This window comes from Sciurus carolinensis, chromosome 2, assembly GCF_902686445.1.
Source record: "Sciurus carolinensis chromosome 2, mSciCar1.2, whole genome shotgun sequence".
In the NCBI taxonomy this organism is placed as follows: Eukaryota; Metazoa; Chordata; class Mammalia; order Rodentia; family Sciuridae; genus Sciurus; species Sciurus carolinensis.
The window spans coordinates 148,137,243-148,156,172 of record NC_062214.1 but is presented as its reverse complement, the minus strand read 5'-3'; the positions used below and the strand labels follow the sequence as shown (position 1 = coordinate 148,156,172).

The 18,930-nt window shown below is 33.4% G+C and overlaps 1 protein-coding gene across 1 annotated transcript in view; it reads left to right on the top strand.

Annotated features, from left to right (window-relative positions):
* Positions 1 to 18,930, top strand: part of Mdga2 (MAM domain containing glycosylphosphatidylinositol anchor 2) — a 757,479-nt gene that overhangs the window by 502,897 nt on the left and 235,652 nt on the right. Inside the window, exon 6 of the mRNA XM_047541595.1 lies at positions 13,919 to 14,188. Coding sequence (XP_047397551.1) covers positions 13,919 to 14,188 — 270 coding nt within the window. The remainder of the gene's footprint in view (positions 1 to 13,918; positions 14,189 to 18,930) is intronic.

The window sequence follows — 18,930 nt, the reverse complement described above, 5'->3', positions numbered from 1 at the left end:
ACTCTGCTTGAGCTGCTGTAATGTTCTATTTGAACGTTTTATTGACTGGATTATTCAATTACATACTATCTAGTGAATTTGTCATAAAGTCATCAATATTGATTTCTGATAGGCACTTTGTGTAATAGGAGTTCGTAGATCATAACCTTGCCTTCTTGTTCTTTTAAGGATACCTATTGGCCCCATTTCAGGAGAATAGAATTGAATCTACTGACAATTACCTAACACTAGAGGGGGGGGGAAAGGAGGAAAAGAGGCTAAATTCTTTCTATTCTTATTTTGTTTTTCTAATTCTCTTGATCAGAAATACGTAATAACCAAAGGCCTTCCTCTTTCAATATTTTCTTTCAGTTTTAAGTTTAGCTCAGTCTGATGATGCACTGTAATGTCTTTTTTAGTTTGGGCATAAAAAAAAAGCAATGCGATGCAATATTCACATGCAATTATGATGCTCTGAACTGTGCAAAGATATGATACTGCATCTTAAGAGACCTGAAAACTCAGTGAATACACAGTAGAATGTATATGCTAAACACTGTAAGTTTAATAATCAAAACGTTGAATATGAATACAGGTTTAGAAAAGCACTGGACATGCATACATATCCAAAGTTACAGAGTATGTGGTATGGATCTGTCTTCTGAGTTGCAGGAAAGTTAATTAGGCAAAACAATAAATATAAAGAACTTAAAAAAAACCTATATTGAAAACAAATAGTATTTGCTCTGAAAAGATATTTCAGTAAGTCATTGATCAGACATAAAGAGGAAATATGGTTTTACCAAAATCTACATAAAATTTTCTAGAATTAAAATGGGAAATCTATATTTTCAATGGCTTTGAAAAATAAAATATTGACAGGATATTCTAGACATGTAAGTTATGTTTAGAGAAGAGGTGAATTAAAAAGTGACTCGGTGTTCCCTCATTCATTTGAAAATATGTTCAAAAAGATTTTATCACCTTTTAATTTTCCCTTAAGGACATTCCATTTTGTGCAGCTTGTTTACTTCCTCTACATATGTACATTGCAGTAATATCTCATTAAAAAATTTCTTATTATCATATAACAGCATTGTCTACAACATGGTAACACTTTATTTAAATATTACCAGTCTGAAATCCCAAGAATTGTAGCTAACTAGGTAGACTTGAGTTGACTTTTATTTTAATTACATGGGTAATACAGTATTAAGCAGCAATTAGTATTAATAGGAAATCAACCTGATACTTTAGCAATATCTATAATAAGGTCTGTGATTTAATATTGTCATTTTCTCCATTGTAAAGCATAACTTTATGGCTTTGCAATTCAGTTCATTAAAATTACTCTAACACACACAACCTGAAATAAAATCCATTTGTTTGGCATATGTTTATTTTTTAAAATATGACTCTCAAATAATATTTTAAGTTTTAAAAGTAAATATAATTAAATAATAAATATATTAAACCATAAATTTAAATGATATTCAATTTTTAAATAATATTTCACTTTATTATTGTGGTTAGAACTCAATATGAAATCAATACTCTTAAAATTTTAATTATATTATACATTATCGTTGACTAGTTACAAAGTTGTACAGCAGATAGGTGGAGGTAACTCATCTTGCTTACTGAAACTTTATGTCCATTGATTAATGTCTCGATTTTTCTCTATTCCAGCCCTGTCAGCAATGATTCCACACTTCAGTCCTATGAATTTGACTACTTTATGTACTTTGTGGAAGTAGGATCAGCACTGTTTGTCTTTCTGTGACTGGCTAATTTATTATAATGCCATGCATGATAGGCACACTGTGTAATAGGGATCTGTAACCTTGCCTTCTTGTTCTTTTAATGGTATCTATTGTCCCCATTTTAGGAGACTAGAACTGAATCTACTAAGACAATTACCTAACATATGTTGCAGCATTTCTTGTGTGTAACCCATTGTCTTTATCCATTCATCTGTTGATATACACTTTGGTTTTTCGACTTCTTGGCTATGGTGTTGAAGTTTACAGAGGAGGAATAATATATCTGGAATCTTCATTTCTATCCTTTTGGATAAACACTCAGTTTCAGAAGTAGACCTGCTAGGTTATATGATGGTCCTACTTTTAATATTTTGAGGAACCTCCATATGCTTCCCATTGAAGCTGTACCATTTTGCACTCTGAACAATGTGAAAACCTTCCAATTCCTACACATTCTTGCCAACACTATTTTATTTTAAAAAATAGTAGCTATCCTTAGAGGCTTGAGTTGATATCTTAATTGTGGTTTTGAATTGCATTTCTCTGATGATTGATAACATTGAGTGTTTTTTCATATACCTGTTAGCCATTTATTTGTCTTCTTTAGAGAAATATCTATCTATTCAAACCTTTTGCCCATTTTAAAATCAGGTTATTAGTTTGTTTTTCTGTTGAGTTGTAGGGTTTTTTTTTAATATGTTTTAGAGATTAACTCCTAATTAGATATTAGATTTACAAATATTTTCTCCCATTTCATGGGTTTTTTTTCAATTTACTGATCATTTCCTCTGCTAAAAAGAAGAAATTTAGTTGAATATAACCCCTGCTTATTTTTGTCTGTTGCCTATGTTCTTTAAAAAAATTCATTTTTTAACTGGCAGATAAAATTTCATTTACCATGTACAGTATGAACTTTTGAAGTATATATACAATGTGGAATGACAAAACTTATATAATTAGCATACACAGTGCTTCACATAGTTAACATTTTGTGGTAAGAACACCATATTAATACTCTGAACATTTTTTTAAGAATATAGTTAACAATGGTCACCATGATAAAATAGTTATATTGAACTAACTGAAATTTTATATATACATATCTTCTTTTGAGTAATGTAGTAGGTTCTTTGCCTGTTTTGTAAAATTGGTTTATTAGTTTTCTCACTATTAGTGTTGGAGACCCTATGTATTTTCATTATTAATTCCTTATTGGGTATATATTTTGCAAATATTTTATTTTGTCCTATGAATTGTTTCTTTAATCTGTCAATAGTTTCTTTTCTGGTCCAGAAGATTTCAGCTCCACTATTTTAGACTTTGGAATTATGACTTAAGTGAATCATGATTCCACTTTACTTCTATATTGTCAGTGTTTCTGAAATTCTGACTTGGAAACAAGTTCATTTTTACACTGGCCAATAACCTAGCATGTAATAGATGATATTCATGTTATCCTTCCATTTAGAGAGGTAGTGCTAGTTCTTCAGGCATAAATATCAGTAAGCATTTAATTAAACGTGGAAGTGATCAACTTTATTTTTTCACTCGGAGGTTTATCTACGATACTTCATATTCATCACAGACTGCACTGCCTAGATTAGAATCCCAGTTCCATCATTTGCTAGTTATGTTGCTTTGGGCAAATTATGTGAACTGCTTCTAAACTGATTTTGAGTTTGGTGTTAAGCAAGGTAAAGTAATAATAATACCTGCCTCATATGGTTAAGTTAATAACTGTAGAGCTTTTGAAAGGGTGCCTCACAATATTATGAACTGTTATTGTCTCCGTCTATTTGCAAACATCACCAGGACAGAATTTTGTTTGTTTTGTTCTAATAATGCAATGCCTAGAACAAAACCTGGTTTATAGCTGACAATAAATATATCTTGGTATAACACTTTTTCCCTTAAACTAAAACATCAGATACATTCCCCTATTTGCAATTTATTATATTGCTAGCATTGATTGGGCTAATTAAGCTCCTGATGTGATTTTTAATCTTTCTTGTATCATGGGCCCAATTTAGACATTTGAGTAACCTGAGCATAAATATGTCATAAGGTGAGGGTGTATGCCCAGGTGTTTTCCTAATCATGGTAGAAATTTGCTGTAGGCAGTCCATAGAAATTATCTAACAGAATTCCCTCATTAGTAAGAGGGAAAACAGAGGCTCAGGAGGCATCTATTCAACATTATTCTCTTAACATTAATTATGAGCAAACCACAGTCGAAATTACTATAAAACAAAGTTAGAGAATCATGAAGGATCATAATCAAAACTTAACCCTGATATGAAGTGTTCCCAGAATAGGTACAGAAAAGAAAGACTGTTCTTTATTAGACAAAATCTTTTAAACAAGATGAGAGTACCTTTTCATAGTGTACATAGTTAAAAATAATAAAGAATATGGCTGCAAGATCAACATTAAATACCTTAGAGGTAATGTCTTTATCTGTTCTGTTCTATGGTCTAATTGCTCTTACAAAAGAGCTTTAAATCTTTATTGCTTTGTTAAATCCACTTTGAATTATCTACATACTGGTTCTCTTCTTTAAAAAAATTCCATCTGCCCTTTATTTTGTTTCCAGATATAAAATTTGTTTTAATTAACTGTAACTATTTTTATATTTATTATTTTTATAATAATGTTCCATAGTACAGCTGAAAAAAGAATTAAGTAAAATAAGTAGAAATAATATATTTTTGTGAGTAGTGTTCAAAATTTTGATAGAGGAGTTCTTTACCATGTTCTTGTTAGTAATATAAAATAAAGGTTAAGTTCAAATAGGTGAACACGAAAGAACTGGTAGGTCTTTATAACTAGTATTTTCAATAAATGATTAAAACACTGAATCCTATGTCACATTCTTTCATACTAGTTTTGTTTTTCCTTCATCATTTTTTTTTGTTTTAAGATTTCTGATGATAGTGGAGAAATAGGTGGAATTTCCGTTCCCTAATTTTAAGATTCAATGTTCTTTAATTCAATAGGACTTTATTGAGCACCTTATTCGCCAAATTTTCTTCTGGATTATGGTATATAAAAAAATTAAAATACTACCTTTTTTACCCTGATATCCCATTTCTAAATATCTTACTGTGTTGGGGTAGGTATTCTCATGAGCTGTTTTCATAGAAAGGAGGAATAAAATAAATTAGCCTGTATAAAAACTAGAAATTTGTGTGAAGAATTGATATTAATATCTGAGCATGATAAATTACTTGATGACTAGTTTACCAAATGGGTAAGCACTTGAAGAGAATTCCAGGCATAGAAATAGCAAATTTATTCTCTGCTGATCTACTGATAAAGGCAACTTTGAAACCCAGAACTGCTCTTAAAATTCTGGTATCTTCTGTGAAGAACAAGAATATTGTATGGACCACAAATTTCTTAGTTTAAAAAATTTAATTTGGATTATTTTTCCATGAGTGGTGATCATCTGGGATTGTGGAGCAATAAACGAATGCTCAGTTTCTTGTAAGCTTGGATGAGCCCACATCTGCCAAGACTTTTTCCACTGTGGAAGAACAGTGAAGGACTTTTTGACTAGAGGAGAGAGAGAGTGTGTAGTGCTAAAGCTTATTTTCTCATATCTTTTTAGAACTTATGAAGACCTTTCAGTCTATTAGGATTAGTATGATAACTATTAGCATAAATTATTGACTGTGATCATCTTTTCACATGACTTTTCCTTACCTTGGAACATCAGTTCCGTTTCTACTTTTTCCATTTATCTTAGAAAATTAGATCCAAATGTATCGTTTCTTAAATTTGTAAAATCTCATTTCACTGACAAATACACCTTCCAATAACTTCCTTTACTTTCTGTGCTCTGATAACATAAACATCTGGGTCAAGGATCAGAAATACTTGTGATTTCAGAGAAGAGGCAGGAGATGTCTATGTGTGAAATCACTGAGGACAATAGGATTCATTAGAAGAGAGCTGACTTCTTGTCAGGTTATAAGATTCTGAGTGTAGGAAGTTTTGGGTTGTTTAGTTCATGATGCATATCATGGGACCTGAGACATAGTAGATGCTCTTTTAATACTTATTCAATAAACAAATATTATGCTTTACTAGGGATAATAAGCAAGGCCTGAAGTCATGCATTCACTGATAATGATAACAGTAATGATATTGACTGTAGATACTGTACCAGCTAAAACCAAAACAAAACAAAAAGCCTATCTAGGGAATCTCTGGTGTGAGATTCATGGACATATGAACTGAGTCTCTTCTCCAATACTTTCATGAGATTTTCCACGAAGGAATGTACTGTGCCTTCTTAATATATTCCAGAAGTATGCATTCTGTAAACATTAAACCAATGAAAAAAGCATGTTGTCTTCAATATTTGTAGCAAAGTTCCACTCCTGCATTAAAAAGTACTATTAAAAATACTATTTCAAATATTGCCATATTCTGGAACATCATTTTAAATACAATTTCCCTGTGTGATATCATTCTTGGACTTCATGAGAATTAATCAATGTGAATGATAATATTTGAATAATAGCCCCACATAAATCAGTAAGTTATTTTGAGTTTTCAATCCAACTTCTAATATATTCTCTCATTTTTATTTTGTGAAATGTTTCCTGCTGCACAAGTAGCATGAAATACCTTTTTAAAATAGATTTCAATGTAAAGTATGATAATACAGTGATATCTTTATCTCAGTGAAATGACTCGTTCTTCCAAGAGAAACTTTTCCCTATTTTTTGAATCTGTAAGCATGGTTTAAGCATGTTTCTCCACATACAAGTTTGACTTGTATTATTTACATCTATATGTGATCTGCAGTTTTAAAAATGGAGGCTCATAGAACAACAGCAGAAAGTTAGTTTATTAATATCTTCTTTCTTTTCAATTTGTATCGTGTTTTCATTCATTTTGTACCTAATTCCTGTTCAATAAAGATGTCTCTTTCCTTGTTCTTTCTTCCTTATCCTTTTCTCATGATCTGCATGTAGCCAAATATTGATCATTGAATTCACATGGAAACAATTTCATGCAATACCTTGAAGGCCCTGCCTTTTCTTCTTAGCCTCTCCTGAAGCTTACTGCAGTTTCTATGGACAGATTCCACATTCAGTATACTCCTAGATCTTAGGATGCAGCCAGAGGGTGAACCTGAGAAGTTAAGGCCCACCGAGAGAGAGTTGTTAGTAAACAACCCAGTGAGTCTCCCTGCTCCTCAGAGGGAGAGATCTGAGCCTGGTTTCCCATAGTGATAACCCACTCATAACCCTTTTCTGTCATTCTTCCCTTCCCTATCTCCCTCCTCATCTTTTTCAATAAACCTTCTGTGATCTACACCCAGAAGAATTACTGAGTCAGGACCTATCTAGTGGGGACTTAAACTAAGCAGATACTATCCTTCCTGAGCATTCCCTCCCCCCCAAAAGAAATTCATTCTCATTTATTCTTTCTCCTTCTTTATGATTTTCTCTATGAATGAGGTTAGTTTCTAATATTCAGATTACTTCGATTCAAACACATTTTACTCTCGCTCAGGGCATGTAGTGGGCTTAATATGGTTGTTAATGTTAAACCAATTTAACCCAAGAGACTAGCTGGAAAGTAGGACATTTTTAGAATTATAGGTCCCAGATCCATAGAATGCCAAACTCTGTGAGAATATGAAGATGATTAGCTCTGCACTATGTTTTCAGAGTTTTAAAATGTTGTTTATATTGAATAAACCTTACAATGTTACATAGTGGTAAAAAACAAACCAAATCTAACACCCAAGAAGTTATTGGCTTTTGCTAAAACAGTATTATCCTCCTACAGAATGTACTTTAGTTAATGCAAACTAATTTTTACATAATACCTCCAGAGGATCTGATGGTGGACTGGGTCATAAAAAGTTGAAATGAGCATGCATACCAGTCAACAAACTCAGACTTGAAAGAAGTGTATCTGTCTTTATTACTCATAATTCTACTTTCAGTTTCTTCAAACCACTTATTCTGCCATACTTTCAGAAGTTCTATCTCAGTTAATTAGAAGTTCCCATTTTGTGGGATGACTCAAACTAGAAAGCTTTTTCTCAGCAAAGGATACAATCAAGAATGTGAAGAAAGAGCCTACAGAGTAGGAGAAAATCTTTTCCACACGCACTTCAGATAGAGCACTTATCTCCAAAATTTATATAGAACCTACAAAACTTTACACCAAAAGTACAAAGAACCCAATCAATAAATGGGCCAAGGAACTGGACAGACACTTTACAGAAGAAGACATACAGGCAATTAATAAATATATGAAAAAGTGTTCAACATCTCTAGTAATTAGAAAAATGCAAATTAAAACAACTCTAAGATTTCATCTTACTCCAATTAGAATGGCTATTATCAAGAATACAAAAAATAGTAGATGTTGGTGTGGGAGTGGGGAAAAAGGTACATTTTTACATTGCTTGTGGAGTTGCAAATTGGTGCAGCCACTCTGGAAAGCAGTATGGAAAATCCTCAGAAAACTTGGAATGGACCCACCTTTTGATCCAGTTATCCCACTCCTCGGTTTATACCCAAAGAACTTAAAATCAGCATACTACAGTCACACAGCCACATCAATGGTTACAGTTAAAGAAACTGTGGTGTATATACATAATGGAATATTATTCAGCCATGAAGAATAATATTATGGATTTGCAAATAAATGGATGGAATTGGAGAATATCATGCTAAGTGAAATAAGCCAATCCCAAAAACCCAAAGGCCAAATGTTTTCCCTGATAAGCGGAGAATGATATATAATGGGGGTGGGTGGAGTAGGGAGGGAGAAAAGAATGGGGGAACTTTAGATTATGTAGAAGGAAATGAGAGGGAGGCGGGTATGAAAAATGGTGGAATGAGACAGACATCATTAGCCTATGTACATGTATGATTACACGAATCGTATGGATCTACATCATGTACAACCATAGAAACGAAATGATGTACCCCATTTGTGTACAATGAATCAAAATGCAGTCTGTAAAAAATTAAAAGATAAAAAAAAAGAAGTTCCAATTTTGTTTAAATTAAGAGTAGGCCATGCTGAACCACAGCTTGGAGTGTGAGGCCTCGATCGCTGGATGGGCCTGTTTGCCTGGACCTCTGTTGTTTCTGTCGTCCTGGCATGTTCTGGTCTGGCTGGCCTCTTTGCTCTTTCTATTTCACCAATGTGGGGACTGAATGCTCTTTCTCAGGGTCATGGAGTCTTCCCATGAGAATACTATGTCCTTGTTTGTCTGGCCAGGAATATTCAGTGGCCTCATACAAAGAAGGGACACATAGATCCCCTCTGCTCATGAGTATCCAAACCTTCAGGTGGTCTAAGAAACCAGTTATCTCTCTCTTGGATTCTCGAAAGAATCCATTGCTCAACCTAAGAAAAGTTCTCCTTGCTAGAAAGAAAGGAGCTAAAAGAAACACAGGAAGGACTCCCTTTCTCAGAGATAGTTACTAAAATATACTTTCTATAGTTCAGTTATTGAAGGTCTATTACGAGTTTACCATTTTGACAGGGCACAGTGGTGCACACCTGTAATCCCAGCAGCTCAGGAGGCTGAGATAGGTGGAGTTCAAAGCCTGTCTCAGCAACAGTAATGTGCTAAGCAACTCAGTGAGACCCTGTCTTTAAATAAAATACAAAATAGGGCTGGTAATGTGGCTCAAGTAGTCAAGTGCCCCTGAGTTTGATCCCTGGTAAAAAAGAGTTTAGCATTTTGGAAAATAAGAAAATGGTCCTATTTGCCCTGCTCTCCTTTTCCCTTTTTCCCTCTTTCTTGTCCTTCTGCCACATCACATCTCTCCCAGGACCAATAATAACTATCTACTTATATATCATCGCTTTCTCTTCCTCTCTTCTATTTTGCTAACTATTCATCCATGTACCCACCTATCAATCTGTTTATCTAGCATTTCCACCACAGGGCACAGGAAGCATGCTAAAATGTTGTATGCCTGTCTTAATGAGGAGTGTCAATCTCTGTGACAACTGCTAAAGTAACTGTGCCTTCTATCAGGAAGTGCTAGAAAATTAACAATCTGAAATTCTGACGGGCATCATAGTCATTTGTAACCACTATGTATAAGATACTAAATGTCTATAAGTTGGTGGTTTATTTGGAATTATTTTTATCAGGTTTGAGCTGTGTTTTGGCAATAATTATAAAACATGTTTAAGATAATCTACAACTTGATTATAAAAATACTTCACATAATTTCAAGGACTCCTTTTGTTTATGTATTTCACCTTTTTTTCTATTTTCACTTTTTTTATATTTAACACATAAAAATTATATATATGCATGGGGCCCAATGTAAGTCCATACCTATATGCAATATGTAATGATAAAATCAGGGTAATTAGCATTTCCCTATTCTGTCAGCACTTATCATTGTGTGTGTATGTGTGTGTGCTAGGAAACTGTGAATTTCTCTAAAATTTCTGTAAAATGAACAATAGTTAGTGTGAACTCCAGTCCCACCCTGCTACAGAACACTGGTTCCTATTCCTCCTATCTGGAAGTATTTTGGTACATATCATCTAACTTCCCTCTGCCACCCTTTTTCCCTACTCATCCTAGCCTCTATGTTTATGAAATTGTATCCTTTTTTTTTTTTTCATTTCTACAAAAGGGTAAGTGTGGCATTGGTCTTCTTTCACTCCCTATAAATTTATTTTGTACTTTTGTCTGACGAGCATCTCAAATTGTAATACTGTCCCAATGTTTCTTTTGTCCCATATCAGCCTTCATGTTTATTGTTTAAAAATCAACCTAAATTAATAAATTGTCTCACATGTTGCTATGAAGAATGAATGGGCATCTATATCCTATAACTGTTTTAGAAGAGTATATGATTTTTATGGTAATAAGGGAATTTATGACCTCTAGGATTTTCATGTTTATTCTTAAATGACAATGTGGCAATTCCATCAACATATGCTATAGTCATATACATATATTCAGGTATATACTTGATTTAGTATAATGAGCTTCATCTTTCTTCATGTCCTATATGCCTCTATAAGTACAGAAAAGGAAGTCTGTAGTGCATATTCTCAGATGTGATGGAACAGTTTCGGGACACCAAAAAAAAAAAAAAAAAAATAGCATTTACCTAGCAAGTGATGAGAGATCCATGAGCTTTTAAAACTCCTCTGAAAATACTGAAATCTTGTAAAACAAAGGGTTTCAATTTACAAATAAATGCAATATAAAGTGAAATCAATAAATGCTTAAATGTTTCTTCTGTATGTATGGATAAATTTAAATGTTTTATATGATATGGTACAGGACCTCTAAAAAGTCAAAATGGTCTTAAAATATCTCATCCATCTATAATCAGAATAGTTTGATTTTGTAGTGAGTGTGCATTTTATACTGTTCATTCTTTTTCCAATTTATTGCTTTTGCCTACTGATATTTATTAGGTACCCACTATTTACCAAGCTCTGGGCAGAACTATGAGGATGGTAATAAAAAGAATGACCAAAGAAAAAACTTATTCTGTGCGTATTTTCTCTTAGGTACTATTGTAAGCACTTTAAATGTATTAAGTGATCTTAGTAAGGTAGTTACAATTATTTTCTTTATTTCAATAATAGGAAAATGAGGCACTTGGAAGTGAAATAACTCACCCTGGTTCATGTAGTTATTAAGTGACAGTCAAGACTTAAAACCAGCTACCTTGCCTCAGTGTTTGTGCTCCTGTCATGTAACTCTCACCCCATATTTTAGATAGTGAAGTCAGGACACTGGCTGAAAGCTCTAGTAGAAGCCGAGGTAATGTTCCACCATGTGATGGAGAAGGGAAAATATGGAGACCGTGGAAACCTGTAAGAAGAATTAACCCAGAACATTTATATCACTCTTTATATACCTCCAAATTAGCAAATAATCCATCCAACTTGATAAATCTTTACATATTGTTAGTAACAGATTAAAATTTTTCCCACATTAAATTTTTTTCCTATGTCATTTTTTTCCTAAGTATGATTTACACTTAGGTTGGTGAAACTTCTGTAGGTCTTAAGCAAAGCATTTAATTTTTGTAAGGCTGATTTTAGGGAATGAAAAGTAAGACCCTAGCACAATAATGAAAATGATTTTACCTTTTGACTTCTTGGGGTTTAAAGCTATGAAATGTTTATACTAAAAATGCTTAAAAGCATTATTAAATTCTTGAAATTATTAGGCATTTTATGCTCTGCTAGAGCTATTTTTAGTTTCAGGCAAAATCAGAGAAAATAAATGCCATCATTAATAAAACTACCTTGGACAGCACTCTGATTTCAACTCAGATTGGGAGAGTGTAGCTCTTCAATGCACTGTAGGGAAAAAGAGATCTTTTCTTTATTTAATACTGTTCTGAGCTTTCAAATTCTCTTGAACTATTTTCTTTAAGTGATGTTTCTTAGAAAACAACTCATCCTTACACTAACAAATTAGGGAGGCAAATATCCCTTGACTTAATACCACTTTTATGTGTTTCCATAGTCCCAAAGTACTCTACTAATGACCTTAATCTTGTGCCTTTCAATCTGACTAAAATGTGATATAAACAAATTTAGCTTTGTTAACATGATATAAATGTTAGGATTACTAAATTGTATTTTAACTAAATAATATTATAAGATTATGCCATTTACCACAAGAGGTCTTTTCCTTTATCTCTTCATGATGGTATATTAATAATTAAGCATATTTTCAGAATATGTAATTAGTAATATCTTTCATAAGTTTACTAACATTAAGTAATTCTTTTAAATATTTTATTTTCTATCATGCTGTGGTGACTTTTGTGCATTTTCTTCACTTATACATATATGTCCCAATAGGTTTTTAATCACAAATCTTTATAACTTAATGTCACATCTCAAAAGGGCTAATATTATGACATTTTGAAAATTCCCATATTATTTAAAATGATGTTAGAAGAGCCAAGTATGGAAAAATGGTGTTTAAAAAGGTCATACAGGCGCTCTATCTCATAAAACCATAACGTGGAATTATTTTCTTGCTCTCCTCTGGCTTTCTCTTTTAAAACAAGATAGATTATATGGCACCACAAAAGTTCATTCTGAGATTGAACTCTAAACTGGAGTTAATATCCAAAAAAACCCAAAAAATCACCTAAGACTATTGGACAGTTTAAATATTTCTAATATAAATTGAGTTCATATTTCTTAGGTCTGACTCTGACGAAAACTATTTCCGAATGTGTAAACTCAAATGTCAGTCTAATCTGTGCACCCTGGGTTTATTTAGGGATGCATTATTTAGGATTAAACTGCAATGTAAGCACAAAAACATTTGCCATACATGAATATAATTTTGTGTGGTTTTTGAGTGATAAAAAGGCCACAATACAAAAAAAAATTTTTTTACTTTAATGAATGTTTTCCTATGTTTTTTAAAACCTGAAATAATAAAAAGAGTTGAATTTCACTGGAAGACTTTTACAACCTGAGCAGTAGAGTAGTGACAGGGTGGTATGATGGTTATCTGATCTCTTGTGTGTTTATTTTCTTCGGAGTTTTGAAGCCATCCTTATGAGAACACACTGCTGAGACTTATTTGGCTGACAGTGTTACAAATGTACTAAGGGACTGCATGGGAATTGGATGATTTTGTTATTATTTTAAGAACAAAATTGGGTCCACTGCCTGGGGATAGATTGGGATGATCTATGCCTATCTCTTAGTTGTGTTCTGTTTATGAGAATTAATCATTTCACCTCTGAATGATCTAGAAGCTAATAATTGATCATCTTCATCATTAAAGTACAAGGACTAAACCACTCTAATGTCTATACAGGGACTGACAAAAGCAAAAAGTGCTTCATTTAAAGAGAAAATGATATTTTTTAAAAAAACTTTAATCACTATTGTGATTCTAATTTAAGAGCAATAATCCAAGGAAACATAAATTTGAATTGCCCTCTCTAGGTGTAAAAGTCTTAATGCAGTTCTACAAGTTGATATCATTTAATTAAAATGCAAAATGTTTAAATCTTGCTTAAATTTGAGCTGTATATTTGAATGGGAGTAAAAGAATAATATTTCATTTTTACATGTGAGTGGATAGATGAATTATAAAGCATGCTATTGAATTCCAGTCGTGGCATATTAAAATAGGTGCATGTTCTTTTGTTTATGTTTTTTAGCATCTCCGTCAATTAAACTCTTGGTGGATGATCCTATAGTTGTAAATCCTGGAGAGGCCATAACATTAGTGTGTGTTACAACAGGAGGAGAGCCTGCACCCTCTCTCACCTGGGTCAGGTCCTTTGGGACTCTGCCTGAAAAGACTGTTTTGAATGGAGGAACTCTGACCATACCTGCTATCACCTCAGATGATGCTGGTACTTACAGCTGCATCGCCAATAATAATGTGGGGAATCCCGCAAAAAAGTCCACCAACATCATTGTGAGAGGTAAGTTTGCCTCGAGACTGTTACAACAGAGATATCTAGGTTAGCCAGGCTATTGGAAAGCAAATACTGAAACATTTAATATAAAACTATATCCTTAAATATTGCATATATATGAAACATACAGAAAATGCTATTTGTAGGTAATGAGATAGTGTCTAATTATAAGTGAAAACTAAAAGTCTTAAATACTAATACTAATGCTTTATATTGATATTGAATAGTTTTCATGTATATTCAATGATGCATTGAATAGTTTTTATAATGTTGTTAATAAAAATAAATGTTCAAAAAGAAAATGTGAGGATTGGAGGTACATTTCAGGTAAAATGCTTGCCTAGCATGCCCAGGGCCCCGATATCAATCCCCAGCACCACAGGGGGATAAAAATAAAAGTAAAGGAATGAAAATATGGTATACAACATAAAACAGTGTTACACAGATTATATATTATAAACACCCATTACAAACAGGGCCTTAGTTGAGAGGTAATACAGAGATCTATAAGACATGACTCTATACTCAAAGATTCTACCATCAGTGAAAATAAAATATATTGATAGCTCTATCATATGATATAGCATAAACAAAAGGTATATAAAATTTTTAAAGAATTTCTAATTATTTCTGTCTGAGGATATTAGGAACAAACTAATGGCATTTGCAGTTAGTTGAATAAGATCTTGAAATACTGAAATTGGGGAAAACGTGGAAAAGTCAGAAATAGAAAAGGCAACACTTATTCAAGGAATCTAAGCAAAATGTGGGACACTAATCAGCAGTGGTGGTGATACTAAGGTGTGGCCACTGTTGCCTGTAGGTACCTGGTGCTGCACATAGAAAGACACTCTGTTTCTTCATGTCTCACTTCACTTGGCGTGGTCCTGGGTTAAAAGCAGAGAGGGACACTGACGCCTCTGAAGTTCAAATTCATATGCCCAGGAGGACCCTAGAAGCATGCAAATGTGAACCACTCACAATGTCAGATTCCAATGGAAGTAAAATATAACTGAGTACATCAGTATCAACATGTGATTTTACAAATACAGATTGTAGTAGTCTAGTGACCATAGTTATCCGTTATCATCCAAATTATTAGAAAGGTTATTTGATAAAAATATTCTTTATTCAAAATGTTATAGAATAAACCAAAACACTATGATTAGCATACTGTCTGCCACAGAATTGTAGGCCACACAAAATTTAATGATTGAAAATGTGTCATCATTTTATCTCTCACTTCAAAATGAAACACAGTTCCAATTAAAGTACCACAATGCTTTCTTATTAGATGCAGTATTGAAGGACCTTTTTAAATTTTATGTTTATTTTCTTCCAAACCATGTGTCACACTTTGGCATACAAATAAAGGTAAATAAAAGCAAAATAAATAGATTAAACTATTCCCAAAGCTCATACTCAGATCCCAATTTTTAATCAGTTTTCAATCCAGAGCGCTTGATGACCATGGACCTACAGTATTATCCTTTATGTTATGAGAAGCATTTATAATTCAGAATGTTGAGAAATGCTATCTCTGAGATTTTCTTCCAAGTCAGGGCATGCTGCTGTGGTCACCTTGTCAGTAGCAGTTGTGAGAGGCTATTGACTGTAAGATGCATTCTGATTTCAGAACTGTTAAGATGGGCAAATAGATGTTTAAAGGATTTTATAATCAATGACATGATCTTTATACCAATTATTTAGCAAGTTTCTCCTGGAAAACTACCAGGACTCAGGGATGCATGAGGGTAACTACAAAGATCAGTGACCTCATCCCTGCCCCCAAAACTCACAGTTGTATAAGGAAGGTAGGAATACAAAGAATGACATTTAAAGTAAAGAGAGGATTCAAAAATGCAAGTACCCAAACCTCCTGCTTTAAATATTAGTATTAATGAATGACATGAGAATCCTTTTAAGCCTTGTTTCAATGAGCAACCAGATTCTGACCTCCTTCTCCCCCAAATTAAAAAAAAAAAATAGAAAAAAACACTGTATAGTCACCAAAGTTTATTTTCTGTTTTTTGTTTGTTTGCTCTTAAAATATACTTGCTCTCCCACGAAACCGTGAAGTAATCTACCAAATTTTTCTGTGATGATGGTGAGTGAGGTAAGGTAAAGCATTGTGGCACCTATCCTTCAGCATCACAGATGCAATATTAAATTATTTACTCCATTATTTTATCTAAGACAGAAACTCACTAGAGGAAAATGATGCATTAAATCTAATTAAAACAATAGACTCATTTGCAATATTGAAACGATGTTCAGCTTTCAAAACGTGCAGCAAAAAAGTCAGTGTTGCTCAGTTCCCCTCCATAAAGGATCTACTCAGTGCACCGCAAATATGTGCTCAGAGAATGATTTACTCCTCCCTATCCTCCCTACAGTTTTCATCTGTGTCCTTCAAACAAGTTTCCAACTTTGACACAAATGACCTGAAATAAAGAAAGCCCTAAAAGTTTATTTATCTGATCTATTACTTCTTTTTATGCCTTAATTTTTCTGAATTGTATATTTGCATAATCATATTATATTACCAGTGGGGTTCCTCAGCAGTGGCATTCACATAATTCATTAAATCAAGTTTGTATATAATCTTGCTGAATATAAAAACAGTCTTGGTTAACAGGTCCTAGATTAAACTTGGAGAGGTGGAAGAAAAGCTACTACATTAATGTGAGGGCATTTGTTTTCTGTCCACTGAGGCCAAGATATTTAGTTCAAGGAATTAATTTTCTTTTCGTTATATCAAAGAAATTATTTTTAAGTCCTCTGAATTAGTAGACCACTTCAGGGTCTTAGATTAACTATATAATGGATAGAGCATAAATAGAACATTAGGTTTATTCTCCTTACCCCACTCTTTTCTGTAATCAAATTAGGATCCATAGACCAGGTTTCTGAGCAAGTACAAGGATATTTTCTGCATAGAATTACCTTTCCTGGATAGTAGAATGAAGCAGACATTATTACCTCCTATACATATATAACTATAGGACCGGTGGTATTCTACATCATGTATAACCAGAAGAATGAGAAATTATACTCCATTGTATATGATGTGTCAAAGTGCATTCTACTGTCATGTATAATTAATTAGAACAAATTAAAAAAGCATTAGCTTTACAATTGGTGAGTATCTATGTATAAAATAAGAGCATATAGTATAGACAGTAATAAACTCTAGAAACATTTGCAAACTCTTCATTTGAATTTCTAAAAAATAGAAAACACTTTAAAGTTATGCATACACACACTCCATATAAAGAACAAGCTCAAACTAAATATGAATCTCATATAATTTACAAACTTCGTCAAATATATATAAATACAGCAGCCATGTCTTTCTTATGATCCTTTAAGAATTACAGTGATTGAGCCACATTTCACCTAAATCAGGAAAAAAGATGTTACTTAATATTATTTGAAAAGAAAATTATGTTGATTACCTATCACATGTTGGGTGACCCAAGTTCAGTGCTTTCCAAACTCCTATAAGACAATATGTCATACCTATTTGAGGGTCTGTTGTGGTGATTAACAGTATTTAGAAATGCCCTGGTTTTTCTTATATTATGAAATAAACTTACATTGAATAAGCATGGCTTATAACATGGTTAAAACATTCACATATTTTAGGGTCCTGTAGCCTCCTTGAATGTCCCATGATGCATTCAAGTCACAAGTATACATTTAATTCAGTATTTTGGATGCGTGATTCAAATAGTAATAAAGTGCTAAATCTGACAATGCAAAATATTCTTCCTTCCTCATCGTGGTTCTACTTTGAATTGGAAACCTGATATGGGAAGGGTAGATGGAGCATGGCTGAATTTTTTCTTTTCACCTCTCAATCATCCAGATTCCTCTCTGATTAGATGGCCTGATTAGATGGCCAGGTTCTTAACACCCTGGTTTGGGCAGGGTATGGAGGTTCTCACTATATAAAGCATCTCTTTTTGTTCTTAAGTGGCACTGGGAATTTTTATATGGACTTTCAAGAGTTCTTTCTCCTAGAAGATATATTTTTCTGTGTAGATGAAGAAGTGTCCAGCAATGGGAGTCCCCCCAGGAGTCCATTAATATGCCATATTCCCTCAGCATCTTGAGCTTTGCCTTTTCCTCCTTTCTGCTGAGGATCTCTTTGTCTTTCAGGCAGCTAACCAAGCAAAGCCCAAAATGAGCTCATGTTCCTTCCACATGAGACTCCTGTCTCTCTGGTACAAATGCTTTCCAATCAACTCCGTGAGGAGACCCAGATCTCCAAATACCACTTCTATCCTACTGCTACATACTTTAGAGTCTTCAGCTATGAGTGAAGCACCACTGCAGTGGAATATTTCAAAACTCTTATGGGTCCCAGGGAAAGTTCCTCCCTAGGATTGAGATGAAAGGGATAGCTTCCCTTTTTCCACCTCTGGTTTGGAAGGAACTGCATTTCCCAGTTTTCTCCAGAGATGACCTAATGATAGAATTTCATCTATGACCCCTCTACTTCTAATTATCTACAATGTCTAAGAATCAGGAATGGGATTTCTCAGACTTCTTCAGATAATTCTATGTAAGAAGAATCCTCTTCAGCACTTATTATGGAATTGTATGAATTCTAAAGCAAAAGTGGGTCAGGAAAATCTTCTATTATCTAGTTTCCTGAAAATATGGATTAGAGGGATTGAAAATTCAAAGCTTTTCAAAAATTTTAGCTTGAATTTGTGCATTAGTAGATCCTCCTGCCTCTA